Source organism: Ahaetulla prasina, chromosome 10, assembly GCF_028640845.1.
Source record: "Ahaetulla prasina isolate Xishuangbanna chromosome 10, ASM2864084v1, whole genome shotgun sequence".
NCBI lineage: Eukaryota > Metazoa > Chordata > Lepidosauria > Squamata > Colubridae > Ahaetulla > Ahaetulla prasina.
Window position 1 is genome coordinate 10,575,490 of NC_080548.1, and position 23,931 is coordinate 10,599,420.

The 23,931-nt window shown below is 43.7% G+C and overlaps 1 protein-coding gene across 8 annotated transcripts in view; it reads right to left on the reverse strand.

The window, feature by feature from the left end:
- Positions 1-3,760: 3,760 nt before the first annotated feature.
- COL8A2 (collagen type VIII alpha 2 chain) overlaps positions 3,761-23,931 on the reverse strand; it is a 293,599-nt gene continuing 273,428 nt past the window's right edge. For 6 of the 8 annotated variants that reach the window (XM_058196268.1, XM_058196263.1, XM_058196262.1 and 3 more), the window contains one exon: positions 4,634-8,482. In XM_058196268.1, coding sequence (XP_058052251.1) covers positions 6,576-8,482 — 1,907 coding nt within the window. In that variant the 3' untranslated portion in view covers positions 4,634-6,575. Of the gene's footprint in view, positions 4,565-4,632; positions 8,483-23,931 lie in introns of those variants that run through there. The other 2 variants (XR_009156632.1, XM_058196269.1) reach the window with 2 other exon arrangements.

Genomic DNA, 23,931 nt, shown 5'->3' on the forward strand with positions numbered 1-23,931 from the left:
ATTGGCTGGGGGTGTGTCCTGTGTTGGTGGGGGCTTGGTTGTGCTCAGTCTAGTCTGTGCTGGAGGGGGATTTGAGCTGGTGAGCTGCATAGCTGTTGTTTGGCTTTGTGGTCGTGCTACATCTTCATAGTGGGTGTTTCCATGGTGAACTGTATTTTGGGGTGTAGGCTATTGAGGTGTGTGAGGAAGTTGTCAAGTTTTTCTTTCCCGTGTGGCCAAACAGAAGTTAATAACCAACTTCCCTTCCTGGATGTCTTAGTCTACAGAAAACCCAATGGCTCCCTAGGACACACCATCTACCAGAAGAAAACACACACAAACCGCTATCTGCACGCACTCACACCACCACCCAGCACAGATCAACTCCGTAGCCAAGACACTCATCTCAGAACAAAATGCTTAGCTGATGAACAACACCTAAAACCCGAACTAGACACTCTCACTAACGTACTAACATCCAATGGATTCCAAAGAAATAAGATTACCAAGCTAATCCAAAAGAACCCCCACTAAAATCCAAGACAGAGAACAAGAAAACGGCACAGCCCTCCTCCCATATATAAAAGGCACCACAGACAGAATCAGCAAGATCCTCCACAAACACAACATCAAGACAGCATTCTGCACAAACAGAAAAATATCCACCATCCTAAGAAACCCCAAAGACAAAATTGAGTTAGAAAATCAAGGAGTATATGAAATCCCATGCACCGCCTGCCCCACCACATACATTGGACAAACCAACAGAAGAATAAGTGCACGATTGAAGAACACAAGAACTCATTCAAAAGAGGAACCAACTTCTTCCCTGGTCCAACACTTTAAAGTCACAGGACATGATATTGACTTTAAAAGACCAGAACTATCGCAAAAACAGAACACTTTAACAACAGAATAATCAGAGAAGCCATTGAGATAGAAAAACGCCCACACAGCATGAACAAACGAGATGACACCTCCCGCCTACCAGCCATTTGGAAACCCGCCCTTATTGACAAACGAGTCCCTAACACGAGGAATGACACCAGACCCACACTCACGAGGTCCACACAGGATGTCACCACCACATCCACCCAGAAAGCAGACCCAAACCCACACTGATCATGAAGCACGACCAAGGACCAGAAGCCAGACCGCAGCTGCAACATTAGCCATTTCAAACCCCTCCAATCCATTCATGCAGCAGACTGACACCCACTATGAAGATGTAGCACGACCACAAAGCCAAACAACAGCTATGCAGCTCACCAGCTCAAATCCCCCTGCAGCACAGACTAGACTGAGCACAACCAAGCCCCCACCAACACAGGACACACCCCCAGCCAATCAGAGCACAGAAAACCCCATCCAATCAGAGCACAGCCAAGCTCCCACCCAATCAGTTCAAACCCCACTAGCAGTTAAAAGGAAGAAACAGCTGCGATCACACATTGCTCCCAGAAGCACGAAGCTGAAGCCTGAAGATGACGAATGAGACTTCGGCGCCAAGACACTTCAATTTTACGGAGAAAACCCGAACAACCAAAGACCTATATACAAACACCCGTGAAAACCTCAGAAAACAAATATATATATATAAAATTGGAAGTGTCTTGGCGACGTTTCGACGAAGTCTCATTCGTCATCTTCAGGCTTCAGCTTCGTGCTTCTGGGAGCAATGTGTGATCGCAGCTGTTTCTTCCTTTTAACTGCTAGTGGGGGTTTGAACTGATTGGGTGGGAGCTTGGCTGTGCTCTGATTGGATGGGGTTTTTTGTGCTCTGATTGGCTGGGGGTGTGTCCTGTGTTGGTGGGGGCTTGGTTGTGCTCAGTCTAGTCTGTGCTGTAGGGGGATTTGAGCTGGTGAGCTGCATAGCTGTTGTTTGGCTTTGTGGTCGTGCTACATCTTCATAGTGGGTGTTTCCATGGTGAACTGTATTTTGGGGTGTAGGCTATTGAGGTGTGTGAGGAAGTTGTCAAGTTTTTCTTTCCCGTGTGGCCAAACAGAAGTTAATAACCAACTTCCCTTCCTGGATGTCTTAGTCTACAGAAAACCCAATGGCTCCCTAGGACACACCATCTACCAGAAGAAAACACACACAAACCGCTATCTGCACGCACTCTCACACCACCACCCAGCACAGATCAACTCCGTAGCCAAGACACTCATCTCCAGAACAAAATGCTTAGCTGATGAACAACACCTAAAACCCGAACTAGACACTCTCACTAACGTACTAACATCCAATGGATTCCAAAGAAATAAGATTACCAAGCTAATCCAAAAAGAACCCCCCACTAAAATCCAAGACAGAGAACAAGAAAACGGCACAGCCCTCCTCCCATATATAAAAGGCACCACAGACAGAATCAGCAAGATCCTCCACAAACACAACATCAAGACAGCATTCTGCACAAACAGAAAAATATCCACCATCCTAAGAAACCCCAAAGACAAAATTGAGTTAGAAAATCAAGGAGTATATGAAATCCCATGCACCGCCTGCCCCACCACATACATTGGACAAACCAACAGAAGAATAAGTGCACGATTGAAGAACACAAGAACTCATTCAAAAGAGGAACTAACTTTCCCTGGTCCAACACTTTAAAGTCACAGGACATGATATTGACTTTAAAAGACCAGAACTATTGCCAAAACTGAACACTTTAACAACAGAATAATCAGAGAAGCCATTGAGATAGAAAAACGCCCACACAGCATGAACAAACGAGATGACACCTCCCGCCTACCAGCCATTTGGAAACCCGCCTTATTGACAAACGAGTCCCTAACACGAGGAATGACACCAGACCCACACTCACAAGGTCCACACAGGATGTCACCACCACATCCACCCAGAAAGCAGACCCAAACCCACACTGATCATGAAGCACGACCAAGGACCAGAAGCCAGACCGCAGCTGCAACATTAGCCATTTCAAACCCCTCCAATCCATTCATGCAGCAGACTGACACCCACTATGAAGATGTAGCACGACCACAAAGCCAAACAACAGCTATGCAGCTCACCAGCTCAAATCCCCTGCAGCACAGACTAGACTGAGCACAACCAAGCCCCCACCAACACAGGACACACCCCAGCCAATCAGAGCACAGAAAACCCCATCCAATCAGAGCACAGCCAAGCTCCCACCCAATCAGTTCAAACCCCACTAGCAGTTAAAAGGAAGAAACAGCTGCGATCACACATTGCTCCCAGAGCACGGCTGAAGCCTGAAGATGACGAATGAGACTTATCGAACGTCGCCAAGACACTTCAATTTTACGGAGAAAACCGAACAACCAAAGACCTATACAAACACCCGCGAAAACCTCAGAAAACAAATATATATATATATATTTGTTTTCTGAGGTTTTCGCGGGTGTTTGTATGTAGGTCTTTGGTTATTCGGGTTTTCTCCCGCATAAAATTGGAAGTGTCTTGGCGACGTTTCGACGAAGTCTCATTCGTCATCTTCAGGCTTCAGCTTCGTGCTTCTGGGAGCAAATACACACATATGTGTACACATACATACATATATACATTCATACGTACATACATGTGTTTGCAGGTGATTACGGGCAATAAAAATAAATCTCTGTAAAATAAGATTTATTGAAGTTGGATCAAATACAATCAAGTACTGTAATTTCAGTTCAGAAGTGAAGGCCAGTTTCTGATCACAAAACAAGAGTGCATTTCAAAACAAAATTTACTATGAACAGTGCATGTAACATAAGTATTTACAAAACTGGAAAAAAAAATCCTTTATATAGTAGAAACAAAGATACTAGCACATTTGTTTTTTTTAAGGATATCCCAATGGTATATGAAGATGCACATTGTAAGGACGTCCCAGGCCTGCGTTTCCGGCTGACTGAAACTCACTTCGTACAAGTCCTCCCAAATGCCAAAACCCCCAACCTTTTCTGACAGAAGATTAGATGCTGTAGATGTCCACAAAGATACGCTAAGGATGGCTTTGCTGGTTAGCCTCTTCAGCCCCACGCTTCATCGTTCTGTATGCGATCGCTGCTTTGTTGTGACGTTTAGAATGCATTAACATACAGACGGGTCATGTTTCGTATAGGGAAAAAAATAATCAGCTTGTAAAACTTCGGAACTCATTCCCCCGTTTTTTGAACTTGGAGAAAATGTTGTCTACTGACTTTGTTTTGTGCCTTGTCAGCACACAAATGACCAATACAGGGAGCCCTTGACTTACAGCCATTCATTTAGTGACCGTTTGAAGTTACAACAGCAATGAAAAAAGCGACTTATGACCGTTTTTCACACAACCGTTGTAGCATCCCCATGTCATGCGATCCTCTTTTGCGACCCTTGGACAAGCAAAGTCAACGGGGAAGGCCAAATTCACTTAACAGCCACGCCACTAACTTAACAAATTGCATTGATTCACTTAACAACTATGGCAAGAAAGGCTGTAAAAGGGGGAAAAACTCACTTAACAACTGTCTTACCGTTAGAAAATTTTGGGCTCTATTGTGGTCGTAAGTTGAGGGCTACCTGTGTACACAGATAAGAAAAGATTTTATGTCCAGTAGAGCAGGGGTCTCCAACCTTGGCAACTTTAAGCCTGGTGGACTTCAACTCCCAGAATTCCCCAGCCAGCAAAGCAAAGCTTTGCTGGCTGGGGAATTCTGGGAGTTGAAGTCCACCAGGCTTAAAGTTGCCAAGGTTGGAGACCTTTGCAGTAGAGCATGCTACAAATAAATGATGCTCTGGGCACCTAGAGCAAAAACCTGGATTTATTTATGTTATTCTCTTCTGCTCTTAGAATACTTCATTTTTTTCCCCTTCAGATTTTGCTAACTGGTAACGTATTTTCTCTGAGCTAATGGTGTCTGAATGAATAGGACCAAAAGGCTTTTCTCCACAGGAAAATACACTTGAAACAAGAATACAAGCCTCTAAAATTGGCCTTTTGAGTATGAGGCACACAGAAAATGGGCCCTCCCATGGCTCCTTTTAATTTTTTAGCCTGAGGGAAACCAAGGTGAAAATAAAGAAGTTATTTTGCAAGTAGTGGGTACCATTAGGATTATTATTGTTGTCATCTTCAGGAATTTAGAAAACAAACCAGATTGAATGAGAAATATTAGCCTGTTTCTTTTGTTGTACCTAAATCAGACAAATCAGATCACTTTAAAAGAAAAAAAAGGATGGGAAGGGGGGGGGAAAGGCAGTTGGTAGAATATTTGTAATAGCAGATGAGCCAAATATTTCCAGCAGTTTCCTTTTGCTGCTCCTTTTACAGCCCAAGGTGTGATGTTTTTCACTCATGTCAACCTAGAATGTTTGTCAACAAACTCAGCGTTGATTGCAATTGTTGTTCCAGTCGAGTTGTTTAAATGTATATATATATGTTTACAATAAATTTGAAAAACATACTAAGCTGCTCTGGCCATTTCACAATCTATAAAAAGAATAGTTAATTAAATCTATCTATCTTCTCCACCATTTATGCAGAAAGGTATCCTTAGCGTATTTTTCATGTGCTATTATTTCTTCGGATGACAAAAAACTCTTTTTTTTGTATTTAAGGGGTACAGATGGCTGCTCTAAAAAAAACACTGCAAAAACCCAAAACTTTGCATCTTTTTTTTTTTTTAAAAAGGATATTGCACTACTCAAAATGTCTTTTAAAGGAACTAATATTAGGAAAATATTATTCAGCACCATTGTGGGAATTACACTGAAGGGACACCAAGAATTCTACTTAGAAAAGATATCACATATTGTATGGAATTTGGTACAGCCACCTTCGTCTACAATCTGCAGATCCTGAGGAAACACGGTAACAAGGTGTTTGAACTTAACACAATTCAGTCTTTTATATATATATATATATAAAATTAGCAATATCTGCAGTGCTTTAATACTCAGATATTTATAGAAGTATATTTATTTATTTAAACTACTGCCTTGCACCTGATGGACATTTGACCGGTTTATATAACCCTGGGCTATTAAACGCATGATTTACGGTGTCTGGCTTTTTCCAGTTGATTTTAGAAGTCTCTGTATGGCTTTGAAATAAAGAGTTCCTTTGTCATCCCTTTTCCCACAATCACCAAACTGGATGCTTTAAAGATACAACAGAGCCTTGCGTAAAAGATGCTTAAAGCAAAGCATTTCACGATTTCATAATTCACCCTTCTGGGTCTTCATTATGCCTCAGGCGTCGACCGAAATCACATTTTAAAAGAGCTAAACAAAGGAAAATGGTGCCTTAAGCTGATTTTTTTTTTAAAAAAAAAACCCACAACGTTAAAAGTGACTTTTGTTGGCAGAGCTTCCCCAACCCTTTCTGACTTTCGAGGGCTCCAAAGACGTGACGGGCAGCATCTGTGGGCTTGCCAGGCCATGCCGTCATAAGGATAAATCAAATTCAGAATCCCCAGGTGGTCCAGTAACAACGGTTCTCTTTCCCGGATGCTCTCCTTGGCTGGGTCAAAGCGATCGTGGCTCGCACCATCCTTCCCAGTGACTTTCCTATTTTTTTGTTTTTGTTTTTCAAAAAAGACAAGTTTATGACTCAAGGGAAGAAAAGAGCAACTTCCAACAGCCGTTATGTGGGGCAGAGAAGGAATCCGGAAAAAGAAGAATGGATATATTCGGTGGAGTAGAGACCGTTGGCTTGGTCTGATGGCATCTGGATCCAGACTTGGTCGTTTTCCTTGAGTTCAAGCACGGCGCTGCCCGACGCTTGGTCTAAATAGCCCTTTTTGTACTCGTCGTAAGTGTAGGTGGCCGGCACGTTGTTTTTATAAAGGGCCACCCAGACATTGGTTCCTTTCACGTGGACGTGATAGGCGAAGTAATAGATGCCAGAAATGGGACAAGTGAAGATGCCTGTTCCTGGGTTATAGCCGTTCTGCCCATTGTACAAAGTCCTGTCGAATTTTACGGGCATTCCTGAGGCTGGGAAAGGCGAGCTCAGGATGGCGGTGAAAGCTGGCAACATTTGGGCAGAGAGTTCCCCTCGGCCAAACTGCGGTTTCCCAGGCTTGCCGTTCCCCAACACTGCTCCATCAACACTTCCGTCGGGCAAATGGTGGCCCTGAAACTCAGGCGATATTCCTGGGGCCCCAGGCGGACCCGGGGGTCCTGGGAGCCCAATGATGCCAGGATTTCCAGGAACCCCTGGAGGGCCAGCAGGACCTATCATGCCTGGCTCTCCAACTCGGCTGATTCCAGGGGCTCCCGGGGGCCCAGGTTCACCTTTCAAGCCTGTCAAACCTTGGGGGCCCATGGGACCCGAGGGGCCTTGCAAACCTGGTATCCCTGAAGGGCCCCTGAGGCCTGGTTGGCCTGGGATCCCAGCGTCTCCCTTGATCCCATGGGGTCCAGTAGAGCCTGGGGCCCCGGGAAGCCCCATGAAGCCACTTTCCCCCTTGGGACCCATTGGGCCAGGCATCCCTGTGGCACCGGGGAGCCCTCTCTCCCCAGGAATCCCCGGCTTGCCCGCAAAGCCATTGGGCCCCTGGTCTCCCCGCAGACCTGGGGGTCCCATAGGCCCACTTGGCCCTACTTCACCTTTCACGCCAGGGAGCCCATGCTTGCCTGGCAAACCCATGACACCCTGAGGACCAGGGCCTCCAACCAAGCCAGGGGGCCCCATCTCCCCTGGCTCTCCGTCCATCCCGGGCTCCCCTTTGTCGCCGATTACTCCTGGCACTCCCGGTTGCCCACGGTCCCCCTTCAAGCCAGGAAGCCCTGGTTTCCCATACCCTGTAGCGCCAGGCAGCCCTGGAAGGCCACGCAAGCCAGGTTCACCCTTAGGCCCCAAGTGGCCTGGCAGACCCGGCATGCCAGCTATGCCAGGCAGCCCAGTGCCGTCCAGACCTGGAGGACCACGAGGGCCCATAGGCCCAGGTTGTCCACTGAGCCCTGGCTCCCCCGGAAGCCCCAAGTCCCCTTTGCTTCCCGGAGCCCCAGGCAACCCATCCAGGCCAGGTTTTCCAAGGCCTGGAAGGCCTGGAGGTCCTGCAGGGCCAGGCAGTCCCCCATTACCTCGGGGGCCCGTCAGTCCGGGCTTCCCCACCCCATTCTCGCCCTTTGCTCCAGGCTCGCCTCGCAGGCCGGGTTCTCCTTTGGGCCCAGGTTCTCCCCGGAATCCAGGGAGCCCCGGGCTCCCGTTTGGGCCTGGTTTCCCATTCACAGAGAGTCCAGCAGGCCCAGGCAATCCAGGTGGTCCCGGCCAGCCCCGCAGCCCTTGGTCTCCTCGTGGGCCGATCTCCCCTGACGGCCCTGGCATCCCCTTCATGCCAGCCTTGCCCGGAAGTCCTGGAAGGCCAGGTTTGCCGATGCCGGAAAAGCCAGGGGGCCCAGCAGGTCCAGGTTGCCCATGAAGTCCTGGTTTCCCGGTGCCTGGTTTCCCGGGATAGCCTGGTGGCCCAGGTGGTCCTCTCGGGCCTGGTTTTCCCGGTGGTCCTGGTTCCCCCTTGAGGTCCATCGGCAGCAGTGGAGGCATATCTGTGAAGACATGAAGGACACGTCACTCAAGGCAGGCTGAGCATCTCGGCAGAGGCCAAAGAAGGCAAACTTTGACTTGCAGAGAGAGAGGCAGTCCTCGGCTCTTTCCCTGACACAGGAGGGCCCTTCGCTGCAAGTCCTGAGGGAACTTGCTGCCAAAGCAAAACTCTCTAAAGCAGGAGTCTCCAACCTTGGTCACTTTAAGACTTGTGGACTTCAACTCCCAGAATTCCTCAGCCAGCTTTGCTGACCAAGTGACCAAGGTTGGAGACCCCTGCTCTAAAGATAGAAGACTCTTCAAAAGGGACTTCTGGGTTGTGGGAAACATTTGGAACGATTTTGAGCTCAAAACAGCAGCTTCAAACATGAAATGGGTCACCTTTCTTATCGGAAGGGCCAACCTGATGTGAAGCTCAAGGTTGATCAATTGAATATGCTTGATTGTCTCTGAACTCAGTCGTTTGTTTTGACCTAACCTGGTAATGGCAAGAAGACAACTAAGCTTTGAGATCATCAAAAACTCAACGTATTGGAAATTTTCTGACACTCTTCTGATCTCAAAATAGCTCAGCTTTAAGCTGAGAATAATCTTTCGAATCTTCAGACATTTCACAGACATAACACTGAACTTGATATGTCTACAGACTTGAAGCTCTGAGACAATTGGAGGGCTTTGCAAGATTTCTATATGGTGACACGACAACTCGGACTCGACTCCCAAATTTCATCATTGTTGGTTTCTCCATCTGTAAATGACAACATTCGGGAGTGTCACAAATTAGCTGTAGAAATCAAAGTCCCTTAAAAACAACAACAATTAGCATGCCGTTGGGAGGAGAATACTTTTGTATTTCTGTTCAATATGCAAAATTGAAACTCGTTTCCTGAATGGCTTCTGATCTAAGAAACTTTTTAAAGGAAAAAGATCACAGAGGAATCTGTAGAAGTTTCATTCTCTCTGGGGAGAAAGGTGGCAACAATGATAATTCTGTTTTTCCCTTTCCTTCGTCTATGTATTCCTATTTTAATCCAGGTCTAAGATCCAGCATCACTTCATAATGTTTTCAAAGGTTTGGCCCATGCTAATTTTTTTCCTTCAACTAATATAAAACCACTTAAGCAAATCAAATGCCAGCAGAAGGAGGCCAATGCCATTGGTGGAATTAACTCCAAGTTGGCATGGAAGAGCTAAGAAGACTTTTACAAATGTTTTTATATAGGAAAAAAACCTCAAATGGTCTCTTGAATGATTTTTGTTGTTAGTGGAAATTTTGAGTTGAGCTGTACATCAAACGTTTGCCCCATTTACGGCTCTAGTGTAGATCACATAAATATCCTCAAAAAATCTTTGTCCGTTTAAGTTCCTGCACTCTAATAATGCAGCCAAAACATGTATGCATAAGCAAGATTTTTTTTTCTTTTCTTTCATTTTGTGTTTGGAAAAAGGCCTTCCCAAAGAAAATGATTTCAATATGTTCTTATGCTTTTTGATACTTTAGAAAAGAATCAGTGAGCTTTCGAGATCATCCGAAAAAGGCAGCGTTGTCAGGGCAATGTGAGTTGAAGGAGAAAAACACATCACCTTCTATGAACACCTCTGTCTTCTGAGAAAGAATGGTGGACTTTCAAATTTTTTTTAATCTTTATCTTTTTATTTATTTATTTATTTGTCACAACAATATATATAAGCATCACACAAAAATTTATTATATAGTATATAGTATATATAATATACTATATATAATTATATTGTATATAAACATATATATGAGGAAATATAAGTAAGTATAAGCATATATATATATATATATATATATATATATATATATATATATATATATATATATATATATATATATATATATATATATATATATATATATATATATATATATATATATATATATATATATATATATATATATATATGTAGATCTTTGGTTATTCGGTTTTCTCCATAAAATTGGAAGTTGTCAGGGCAATGTGAGTTGAAGTCTCATTCGTCATCTTCAGGCTTCAGCTTCGTGCTTCTGGGAGCAATGTGTGACTGCAGCTGTTTCTTCCTTTTAACTGCTAGTATTTATTTATTTGAACTGATTGGGTGGGAGCTTGGCTGTGCTCTGATTGGATGGGGTTTTTGGGGGCTCTGATTGGATGGGGATGTGTCCTCTTTGGGTGGGGGCTTGGTTGTGCTCAGATTAGTCTGAGCTGCAGTAAATGTAGGCTATAGCTGTATATATATATATATATATATATATATATATATATATATATATATATATATATATATATATATATATATATATATATATATATATATATATATATGAAGAAGAAGAAAAGAAAAACAATAGGACAGGAATGGTAGGCACGTTTGTGCTCTTATGCACGCCCCTTACGGTCCTCTTAGGAATGGGGTGAGGTCAATAGTAGAAAGTTTTTGGTTAAAGCTTTTGGGGTTATGAGAAGAGACCACAGAGTCAGGTAAAGTGTTCCAAGCACTGATGATTCTGTTACACAAGTCATATTTTCTGCAATCTAGATTAAAGCGGTTGACATTAAGTTTAAATCTATTGTTTGCTCTTGTATTATTGCAATTGAAGCTGAAGTAGTCTTTAACAGGAAGGACATTACAATAGATGATTCTATGAATTAAACTTAGGTCTTGTCGAAGGTGACGGAGTTCTAAGTTTTCTAAGCCTAGGATTTCAAGTCTGGTGGGATAAGGTATTTTGTTGTTTTCAGAGGAGTGAAGAACAAAGAACAAAGAAAGAGGGGGAAAAGCAGAAAAATCTGAATTTAGAATCTTCTAAATGTACAGATTGGTGACTCAGATTTGGTATCCTTCAAACGAGTTGGGTTCTGAGATTCTTTAGCCCTCATCCGGACAACCTTGGTTTGAGGAAAGAGTGAGCAGGCAATATTAAGCTAGTTTCCTATGTGTCATTCTCATCTATGGGGAGCCGTTCATGTCAAAGAGAAAAGTATCAATGCTTCAAATTAAAAACCCAATCGCTTTACAGGTAATCCTCAACTTACGACCACAATTGAGCCCGACATTTCCGTTACTAAGCAAGACAATGATTTAAATGAATGTTGCCCCATTTTACGACCTTTCCTGCCACACTTGTTAAGTGAATTCCTGTAGTTGTTAAGTTAATAACCCGGTTGTTAAGTGAATCTGGCTTTCCCCATTGATTTTGCTTGTCAGACGGTCGCAAAAGGGGATCACATGATCCGGGACACTGCAGCCGTCAGAAATACGAGTCAGTTGCGAAGTCAGTTGGATGCCGCAATGGTTGTTAAGTGTGAAAAATGCTCACAAATCACTTTTTTCAGTGTCGTCGTAACTTTGAACGGTCACTAAGTGAACCGTTGTAAATCAAGGACTACCTGTACACTGCGGAGATTTTATTCTGTGTTTAGGCAGGGATCCAGCCTTTTTAAACCTTAAAGAGGGTTAGGCCTACCTCCATCACATGGCGTTCCTTAGAAAAAAACCTATCTTCCTTGTTTTTATTACCACACCGTATCTGAGGGGAATTACTCTAAAACAGCATTTCTCAACCTTGGCACCTTGGAAGAAGCCTGAACTTCGACTCCCAGAATTCCTTGCTGGCTGGGGAATTCTGGGAGTCAAAATCCACACATCTTCAATTTGCCACGGTTGAGAAACGCCGCTCTAGATCCAACGATTCCCCATCGATTTCAAACAACCCTTTGCAAGGTCTTTTAAACGCCTGGCATTGGGCAACAATTAAAGAGACCAAAACTGCTTTAAAATCCCTTCTTTGCTCTTTTTCCTAAACAGCCTTTCCAAAGCCGGCATCCCCAAATGCTTTGGTGCCATAGTGAGTTGGGGAGAGGTCTATTGTCAAGTCACTTCTATAATTTTGCCAACAAAACCGCAGGGACCTGCCTAGGCTAGGGGTCTCCAACTTTGGCCGCTTTAAGCCTGGTGGACTTCAACTCCCAGAATCCCCCAGCCAGCAAGGGGGGGGTTAAAGTGGCCAAGGTTGGAGACCCCTGGTTTAGGCAGTAGCCAAGAGTCAACACTGATTCAAAGGCATTGGTGGGGGGGGGGGGAAGCATAGCATTTCTATACTGATCCCACCCTATGGACCCACATAGCTATCATATATATCCGTGATGGCGAACCTATGGCATGCGTGCCAGAGGTGGCTTGCAGCGTCCTCTCTGATGGCACGTGAGCTGTCGCCCCCGATGTTCTGTCCTCCTTGCCTCTGTCCGAAAGATGGCTTAATTAGCCGGCTCTTATCAGCTCTGGCAGCAAAAGAGCCAGCGTCTGCCAAGAGCCTTCGTTAGCTGCCAAGACGCTGGTGAGTCACAACCTTCAGCTCTAGTCAATCAGTGGATTTGCCTGATACAAAGAGACACACCAGCTCTGGCTGCCTTTTATATCCTGTGGGGTGTGGCTCCATGACTCAGCACTTCTTAGGCCTGCCCCTCCCCTGCTTCAGTTGTTCCCTTCTCTCCTGCCTACGAAACCTAGGATTCAACCACGCCTGATTGCTGTCAGCTGGGTCTGCAGGCGTGGCCTGGCGGGGGGAAAGAGTCAGGGGATGGAGGCCTTGTTATCTCTTTCACCTGGTCTGCTTCTGGCTCCTGGAGCTGAGCCAGGGAGGCCGGTACTTCCAAGGTAAGTCCTAACGGCCCTTCCCCCTCACTGTCCAAGTCACTTTCTGGCAGCAGGCCCGGCTCCAAGGCACTTTCGGACATGGGGCCAGGTTCGGGGGCTGGAGCTACAACACCCCAGTTCAGCTCCGCTGCACATGTGTGCGCGCCTCCCGCTGACCAGCTGGTCCTTGGGTCTCTGCCGCACATGCATGGGACCCATGGCACATGGGGGGGTGCACATGCCTGTGCTGGGGCGGGGCACATGCATGGGGCTGCATACACATTGCGTTTTGGGGGCTTCAGGCGTGCACGCGCACATCCGTGCACCTACGTGCGCACATTGGGCACTAGGTCCGGAAAAGGTTAGCCATCATTATATATACATATTTATTTATTTGTGATTCCTCACCCTAAAAATATTAGTATCCTGAATATTATTAGTTTGGTGTAGTGGTTAAGGGATCAGACTATAGACAAGGAACCGTGAATTCTAGTCTTGCCTTAGGCATGAAAGCTAGTTGGTGACTTTGGACTGGGAGTTCTAATCCTGCCTTAGGCATGGCGCCTGGCCAAGTGACTTTGGGTCAGTCATTCTCTTTGCTTAGGAAGGAGGCAAGGTTATTATATGCTCAAAAATGGAAAGGTCCCACAATACAGGAAAATGATAGAACTGGCAGAGATGGCTAAATTAGCTTACTTAATTAGAGAAAATATTTTTATTTATAGCTGTCTGGAAACCCTTTATAGATTTTTGTCATGAAACAGAAAAAAATGAAATTAATTACAGTCTGATTAGTAAAAAGAAGTTACAACAAATATACTTTTTAAAACCATAGAATGAGAGGTAATTTTGTATTTGTACTTATATTTGCTGTACATAAAGTCTACTACTAGAAATTCTACCTACTTCTTTTTTATTTCTTTTCCTTCTTTTTTTTTTTGCACTTTAGGCTTTTTCTTTGTTTTCTTTGCTTATATTAATTCTTGTTAGCTTTTGTTTCCTCTTTAACTTTAATTTTTGAAATTAAAAATTGAAAGCTAGTCTATTTCCATAGCATCCACCAGATGGCAGTGTTACTCCAAGACAAAGACTGTTGCCGCCTTCAAAATCTCTGAATTGGGAAAAGATGCCCAAGTACAGCAAAAAGTATTTTCCTCCGTCCATCCCAAATAACATCCTCTATTTTATTGTATGAGAAGTCACTGTCCATGCTTCTCCTGGCCAAACTGGACATCACTTGTATATGACATACCAGACATTTTTTTTAATTAAAGATTTTAAGAAAAGAAATAAAGCAATAGGAATAAAAGAGAAGCAAAAAGAATAAGAGTAAAATGCAAACGAGGTTATGAATAACACAATATGTTTCATAATTTTTAAAGATTATGAATCACTATTAAGCTTGGAACTAAGAATAAATAGCAGGAGCTGAGGTCCATACAATATAAATCACTAAATGAATGAGAATTAAATGTCCCTTGGGCATTTAGGAACATACAGGTCCTCAACTTATGACCAATTGCTTAGCAGCCATTTGAAGTTACAATAAATCTCCCCACAGGAACTTATGTCCCAGATTCAAAGTTCTGATGGATGGCTCCTGGTCATGTGACCGCATGTTGGATGTTGATTGGCTTGCATTTACGGCTGTTCCTAGTGCCCTGCAATCAGGGGTGAAATGTTCCCGGTTCGGAGAACCGATAAATAACACCTCTGACTGGCCCCACCTCCATCTATTCTCTGCCTCCCGAGTCCCAGCTGATTGGGAGGACATGGGATTTTGCAGTAACCTTCCCCTGGAGTGGGAAGGAAATGGGGATTTTGCAGTAACCTTCCCCTACCATGCACACCAAGCCATGCCACGCTGACCAAGCCACAGCCACAGAACCGGTAGTAAAAAATTTGAATCCCACCACTGAAAAATAGCAATGAGTAGGATTCAGCAGAATGTAAGTAAAAGGTAAAGGTAAAGTTTTCCCCTTTTCAGTCATGTCTGACTCTAGGGGGCAGTGCTCATCTCTAAGGGAGCCAGCATTGTCCAAAGACCCTTTCCGTGGTCATGTGGCCAGCATGATTGAGATGCTTTAACATGATCAAAGGCCTGGAGACTAAAGGCATATGAAGAACGGCTGCAGGATTTGGGTTTGGCTAGTCTAGAGAAAAGAAGAATTAGGGGTGACATGGTAGCAGTATTCCAGTACTTGAGGGGCTGCCACAAAGAAGAGGGGGTCAAACTATTCTCCAAAGCACCTGAGGGCAGGACAAGAAACAATGGTTGGAAACTAATCAAAGAGAGAAGCAACTTGGAATTAAGGAAAAACTTCCTAAGATTGAGGACAATTAACCAGTGGAACAGCTTTGGTTCCAGAAATTGTGGGGGCTCCATTATTGGAGGTTTTTAGTAGACTCTAGACAGTCACTTAACTGAAATGGTATAGGTCAGTGATGGTGAACCTTTTAGGCACAGAGTGCCCAAACCGGAAGGCGCGCCTGACAAAACCTGACCACCAGCTGGCCGGCGCACATGCGCACCTTGGAAACCCAATGACTAGTTGGCTGAGCTGGGGTAACGGCATGCGTGCCCATAGAGAGGGCTCTGCATGCCACCTCTGGCACATGTGCCATAGGTTCGCCATCATGGCTATAGGTTCTCCTGCTTGAGCAGGGGGCTGGACTAGAAGACCTCCAAGGTCCCTTCCAGGTTCTCTTCTCTTCTCTTCTCTTCTCTTCTCTTCTCTTCTCTTCTCTTCTCTTCTCTTCTCTTCTCTTCTCTTCTCTTCTCTTCTCTTCTCTTCTCTTCTCTTCTCTTCTCTTCTCTCTCTTCTCTTCTCTTCCCTTCCCTTCCTTCCTTCCCTTCCTATTCCTATTCCTATTCCTATTCCTATTCCTATTCCTATTCCTATTCCTACTCTACTCTACTCTACTCTACTCTATTATTCTATTATTATTTCTATTCTACACCGAGGTACATAGACCACTGTTATCTTCCTGCCGAAGTGGTACCTATTTGTTTACTCACATTTGCATGATTTCGAACTACTAGGTGGGGAGGAGCATGGTGTTTGGGTCTCAAACCGAGCTATCCGCTTTCCAGCTGACAAGCTCAGCATCTTTAACCACTGAGCCATTGTGCCTCTACTTTCAGCAGAAAGTAACAAAGTCTAATACTCAGAGAGACTCAGAATTTTCCCTCTGTTGCCACTGGCAGGATGAGGGCCATGCCCTTCTGCCAAGATGTGTGCTGCTTTTCAGTGAGAAAAACCTAGTGGAAAAAATAAACACCCTGGCATGCACAGATCCTCGAATCCCAGACTAGCAGCAGCCAATTTTTTTTCTTCTTCTCAATCCTGAAGCACTGTAAATTTGTGCTGCCTTTTGGTCTCCTTGGACAAGGATCAGATAAGAACTGTGCCAAAACTGGTTCAAAAGACAAAACTTGTCTTCTGTAAAGGAGAAACGGTCTCCTTTCGTTATGTTTAAACTTTGATTTTCTTTTATTTTGTTTACATTGGCCTATTGGGAGCCTCTCAGGCCTTTTAAATGGGATTTTGTTAACAGCTAAGAATTGAGAGGCAGAATGTTGAGTTTTATATGCATTAAGTAATGTTAACATTTTAACGTTTAAGCGGACCCTGCCATAGTGTAGGAATAACGCTGGGAAGAAGTACTGAAATATAATTTTACCATATTTTATTTATCCATATATTAAATTATTGTAATTTGTTCCAGTCGCATTTTAAATTGCATATTTATTCCAATTTTGTTTTAAATTGTATTTTATTCCAATTCCATTTTAAGTGTATTTTATTCCAATTCCACTTTAAATTGTTTTTATCTGATGTTAGTAATAATTTGTGTTTGGAACTCTGCAATTGGATATAGTCCATGCGCTAATCGATAAAGTAAACTAACTAACTAGGAAGAAGTAAAGTTAATATTTTAAGAGTTCTGTTGGGACATTTTGCTGATAATTGGGTTGGAAATTGCATTCTTTATTTGGTTTGCCTATTGTTAAAAGATGGATGATGAGAGGAAGAGTTTTCACATTTGTTAATCAAGATGAGGGGATGCAATTGCTTATAGGTAATGTTCAACTTACAACTCTTTGTTTAGCAACTGTTTGAAGTTACAAGGGCACAGAAAAAAGTTACTTAAGGCCGTCCTTGATTTATGACTGTTGCAGCATCCCCTGGGTCATATGATCAAATCAGGTGTGAAATGTAAAATTTGTTACTACCGGTTCTGTGGGCGTGGCTTGGTGGTGGGGTAATGTGACTGGGTGGGCGTGGCCAATTTTTTTTTTTTTACATTTGTTAATCAAGATGAGGGGATGCAATTGCTTATAGGTAATGTTCAACTTACAACAGCTCATTTAGTGACCAAAGTTACAACGGCACTGACAAAAAGTGTCTTATGACCGTTGCAGCATCCCTGGGTCATATGATCAAATCAGGTGTGAAATGTAAAATTTGTTACTACCGGTTCTGTGGGCGTGGCTAGTCTAGTGAAGAGAAGGACCAGGAGAGACATGGTAGCAGTGCTCCAATATTTGAGGGGCTGCCACAGAGAGGTGGGGGTCAACTTTTTTTCCAAGGCATCCGAAGGCCAGACAAGGAATAATGGACGGAAACCGACCAAGGAGAGCTTCAACCTAGAAATGAGGAGAAATTTTCTGACAAAGAGAGCAATCAACCCATGGAATAGAAGTTGCCTTCGGAAGTTGTGGGAGCTTCATCCCTGAAAGCTTTCAAGAAGAGACTGGACTGCCATCTGTCAGAAATGGTGTTGGGTTTCCTGCTTGAGCAGGGGGTTGGACTAGATGACCTACAAGGTCCCTTCCAACTCATAATCTGTATCCACCCTGTTTAGCAATAGAAATTTTGGTCTCAGTTGGGGTTGTAAGTTATGTACGCTTGCCATTATGAAGGTGGAAAGTCACACTCGTGGGAGGGAAGATTGTGTGTTTGTATATGTGTGTGTAGAAAAATCTTATACAGGTAGTCCTCAACTTACAACTCTTTGTTTAGCAACTGTTTGAAGTTACAAGGGCACAGAAAAAGTTACTTAAGGCCGTCCTTGATTTATGACCGTTTTTCACTCTTAGGACCGTTTCAGCATCTCCAGGGTCACAGGATCAGCAACTGGTTCATATTTATGACTTTATGAAGTGAAATGTTTCACTTGCTAACCTAAATTTTGGGCTCAAGTGTGGTCATAACTCGAGGACTACTGGTAGTGGCAAAAAGGGTCATAAAATTGGGCATGACTCACTTAATAACCACCAAGAAGAGCAACCATGATAATTAGGGGATTGGAGGCTAAAACATATGAAGAACGGTTACAGGAACTGGGCGTGGCTAGTCTAATGAAGAGAAGGACCAGGAGAGACATGGTAGCAGTGCTCCAATATTTGAGGGGCTGCCACAGAGAGGTGGGGGTCAACTTTTTTTCCAAGGCATCCGAAGGCCAGACAAGGAATAATGGACGGAAACCGACCAAGGAGAGCTTCAACCTAGAAATGAGGAGAAATTTTCTGACAAAGAGAGCAATCAACCCATGGAATAGAAGTTGCCTTCGGAAGTTGTGGGAGCTTCATCCCTGAAAGCTTTCAAGAAGAGACTGGACTGCCATCTGTCAGAAATGGTGTTGGGTTTCCTGCTTGAGCAGGGGGTTGGACTAGATGACCTACAAGGTCCCTTCCAACTCATAATCTGTATCCACCCTGCTTAGCAATAGAAATTTTGGTCTCAGTTGGGGTTGTAAGTTATGTACACTTGCCATTATGAAGGTGGAAAGTCACACTCGTGGGAGGGAAGATTGTGTGTTTGTATATGTGTGTGTAGAAAAATCTTATACAGGTAGTCCTCAACTTACAACAGCTCATTTAGTGACCAAAGTTACAACGGCACTGACAAAAAGTGTCTTATGACCGTTTTTCACTCTTACGACCGTTTCAGCATCTCCAGGGTCACAGGATCAGCAACTGGTTCATATTTATGACTTTATGAAGTGAAATGTTTCACTTGCTAACCTAAATTTTGGGCTCAAGTGTGGTCATAACTCGAGGACTACTGGTAGTGGCAAAAAGGGTCATAAAATTGGGCATGACTCACTTAATAACCACCAAGAAGAGCAACTATGATAATTAGGGGATTGGAGGCTAAAAGATACGACGAACAGTTACAGGAACTGGGCATGGCTAGTCTAGTGAAGAGAAGGACCAGGAGAGACATGGTAGCAGTGCTCCAATATTTGAGGGGCTGCCACAGAGAGGAAGGGGCCAAGCTATTTTCCAAGGCATCCAAAGGCTAGACAAGGAATAATGGATGGAAACTGAACAAGGAGAGCTTCAACCTAGAAATGAGGAGAAATTTTCTGACAAAGAGAGCAATCAACCCATGGAACAGAAGTTGCCTTCGGAAGTTGTGGGAGCTTCATCCCTGAAAGCTTTCAAGAAGAGACTGGACTGCCATCTGTCAGAAATGGTGTTGGGTTTCCTGCTTGAGCAGGGGGTTGGACTAGATGACCTACAAGGTCCCTTCCAACTCATAATCTGTATCCACCCTGCTTAGCAATAGAAATTTTGGTCTCAGTTGGGGTTGTAAGTTATGTACACTTGCCATTATGAAGGTGGAAAGTCACACTCGTGGGAGGGAAGATTGTGTGTTTGTATATGTGTGTGTAGAAAAATCTTATACAGGTAGTCCTTGACTTACGACCGCAATTGAGCCCAGCACTTCTGTAGCTGAGTGAGACATTTGTCAAGGCAGTTTTGCCCCATTTTTATGACCTTTCTTCCCACAGTCGTTAAGCGAATCCCTGCAGTTGTTATGTTAGTGATATGGTTGTTAAGTGAATCTCACACGTGACTTTGGTGGTCAGGAGATCACAAAAGGGGTTCATATGACCCTGGGACGTTGCAACCATCATGAATACATGTCAGTTGTCCAAATTTTGATCATGTGACCCTGGGGATGCTGCAATGGTCGTAAGTGTGAAAAACGGTCATAAGTCACTTTTTCCAGTGCCGTTGTAACTTTGAACAGCCACTAAATGAACTGTTGTACGTAGAGGGCTACCTGTACTTTTTTCTTTTCTTTTTTTAGTTTCTGCTATTTTTTAATAGTGGCTCAGGGGCTAGGACGTTAAGCTTGTCGATCGAAAGGTCGGCAGCTCAGCGGTTCGAATCCCTAGTGCTGCCATGTAACAGGGTGAGCTCCCGTTCCTTGTCCCAGCTTCTGCCAACCTAGCAGTTCGAAAGCATGTAAAAAATGCAAGTAGAAAAAATAGGGACCACCTTTGCTGGGAAGGTAACAGCGTTCCGTGCGCCTTTGGCGTTGAGTCATGCTGGCCACATGATCATGGAGACGTCTTCGGACAGCGCCGGCTCTTTGGCTTTGAAACGGAGATGAGCACCACCCCCTAGAGTCAGGAACGACTAGCATGTATGTGCGAGGGGAACCTTTACCTTTACCTATTTTTTAATCGGTCTTTTCCAAACTTTTAATAAAATTATTTTCAAGAAAAGGAAGAAAGAAAAACTTTGCTAACACTGGAAAACGTGGTGCGGGTAGGAAATACCCATGATCCATTTTGTGTTTAAACATGCTTTGATTCCAGATGCAGGTTTTAAATGCCAGCTAAGCTATTTGGTAGCTTAGCGCTATATATCATTCCTGCACAATGGAGTTTTCTCTTATTAGATTACACGATAAGGGAAGAGATTGCTTCTCTAACCTGTTACAGCTCTATAAACAGTGATCCAGTTCTCAGGAACTCCTTGCCAAACATAGAATTTCTCAGATTATCGAGTTGCTAAAACAGGGAGCGCCTCCAAAGTCCCACAAATCAGAAGGCGCCTGGTAGCATCCTATCCAACTAACTTATTTTATTAAAAGGTGTTAAGTCCTCAGCTTCTAATCACATTTATCCTCTGGAGAAGTTGCCACAAGAACCTCGTGATTTCAAGCATCCAAATTTAACCTTCATCTCTGCAAATGCAGAGTCTACACAAGGCGGGTGTCAGATTGCTAGATGGTGATTTGTGCAACAGGTATACAGTGCAATGACCAACCTTGTCTGGAGTAGAATTTTGGGAGGAAATGTATTACCCCTCCTGCAGAAGAACCTCCGAAGCCATTTTCTTTCCAAGTTCTTTTACTAGCATAGGTAAACTGGCACAGTTGGATGAAAACCGAAACTGGGGATTCGGGTTCGTCTCTCAGTAATTCAAACTCCAAAATCTCCACCCTCATGACCCCTCTGCCGGTCACATGCTCCAATCCTCAACCATCCCATGTCGAAGCATCACTCCAGCCACTCCTTCTCCAGATGCGAACCCAGCCTGACCTTGACCAACAGAAAAATGTTGTTATGCCTAATAATCCCTTGCATTATCACCCTCCTCCCCTCCTTTCCCACAGAGGAGAATTGTGGCAGCGCATGGAAGCCTTCGGCCTAGTATGGCTTCCAAAGCTGACAACAGGGCTTTTTCAACATTGGCAACTTTTGGAGATGTGTGGGCTTCGAATCTCAGAATTTCCCAGCTGGGAACCACCATGTATTTCTGATGGGGAATTTTTTTTTATTTTTTTTTATTTACATTTATATCCCGCCCTTCTCCGAAGACTCAGGGCGGCTTACACTATGTTAAGCAATAGTCTTCATCCATTTGTATATTATATACAAAGTCAACTTATTGCCCCCCCAACAATCTGGGTCCTCATTTTACCTACCTTATAAAGGATGGAAGGCTGAGTCAACCTTGGGCCTGGTGGGACTTGAACCTGCAATAATTGCAGGCAGCTGTTGTTAATAACAGACTGTTTAGCAGTCTGCGCCACTCAAGGACTCATTTATTTATTTATTTATTTATTTATTTATTTATTTATTTATTTATTTATTTTATTTATTTATTTATTTATTTATTTTTTGTTTACATTTATACCCCGCCCTTCTCCGAAGACTCAGGGCGGCTTACAGTGTATAAGGCAATAGTCTCATTCTATTTGTATATTTTTACAAAGTCAACTTATTGCACCCCCAACAATCTGGGTCCTCATTTTACCTACCTTATAAAGGATGGAAGGCTGAGTCAACCTTGGGCCGGGCTCGAACCTGCAGTAATTGCAGGCTACTGTGTTCTTAATAACAGGCTTTTACCAGCGTGAGCTAAACCGGCCCTTTATTTATTTATTTATTTATTTATTTATTTATTTATTTATTTATTTATTTATTTATTTATTTATTTATTTATTTATTTATTTATTAAACTTTTATGTATTTCTGATGGGGAATTTATTTATTTATTTATTTATTTATTTATTTATTTATTTATTTATTTATTTATTTATTTATTTATTTATTTATTTATTTATTTAACTTTTATACTGCCCTTCTCCCGAAGGACTCAGGGCGGTTCACAGCCAAGTAAAACAGTAAAGAAGTACACAATAAAACAATAATTAAAAAACTTATTAAATATAAGGCCAAATTAAAATCCGTTTAAAACAATAAAACCCATTAAATAAAATTAGAATCCAAATATTAAAAACTACTAAAAATTCTATGACAGTCCTGCGCGAATAAATAAGTATGTCTTCAACTTGCGGCGAAAGGTCCGAAGGTCAGGAAGTTGACGGAGTCCCGGGGGAAGTTCGTTCCAGAGGGTGGGAGCCCCCACCGAGAAGGCCCTTCCTCTGGGAGCCGCCAGCCGACATTGCTTGGCAGACGGCACCCTGAGGAGTCCCTCTCTGTGAGAGCGCACAGGTCGGTGGGAGGCAATTGGTAGCGGTAGGCGGTCCCGTAAATAACCTGGCCCTAAGCCATGGAGTGCTTTAAAGGTAGTAACCAGCACCTGGATTTGAAGTCCACACATCCAAAAGTTGTCAAGGTTGAGAAGCAATGGTTTAAAAGGAGCTTTGCTTGACTATGTGTCCCCTTTTGAGTTGATACATTGCACCGCAATCCAATTTCCCCCCCCCCCCCGCTAGAAAGTTAATCTGAAACGGGTGAAATCCAACAGGTTCTGACAGGTTCTGAAGAACCGGTAGCAGAAATTTTGAGTAGTTCTGTAAAGGTAAAGGTAAAGGTTCCCCTCACACATATGTGCTAGTCGTTCCTGACTCTAGGGGGTGGTGCTCATCTCCGTTTCAAAGCCGAAGAGCCAGCGCTGTCCGAAGACGTCTCCGTGGTCATGTGGTTGGCATAACTCAACGGCAAAGACGCACGGAATGCTGTTACCTTCCCACCAAAAGTAGTCCCTATTTTTCTACTTGCATTTTTTACATGCTTTTGAACTGCTAGGTTGGCAGAAGCTGGGACAAGTAACAAAAGCTCACCCCGTTACATGGCAGCACTAGGGATTCGAACCGCTCAACTGCTCAACTGCCGACAAGCTCAGCGTCCTAGCCCCTGAGCCTTTTGAGTAGTTCTGAGAACCAGCAAATAACACCTCTGGCTGGTCCCAGAGTGGGGTGGGAATGGAGATTTTGCAATATCCTTCCCCTGGAGTGGGGAGAGAATGGAGATTTTGCAGTATCCTTCCCCTGGAGTGGGGTGGGAATGGAGATTTTGCAGTAGCCTTCCCCTGCCATGCCCACCAAGCCACACCCACAGAACCAGTAGTAAAAAAAATTGGATTTCACCACTGATCTGAACCAGACTGTGTCAGAATAGAGGGAGAACCAAAGGTGCTTTTTCAAGAGGTACTTTCTGGTTTTTTCTTTGAAGATGTTTTGCTTTTCATCCAAGAAGCTTCTTCAGCTCTAAAAAATGCCTCTTTGGGACAATCATGACCTGGATGATTGAG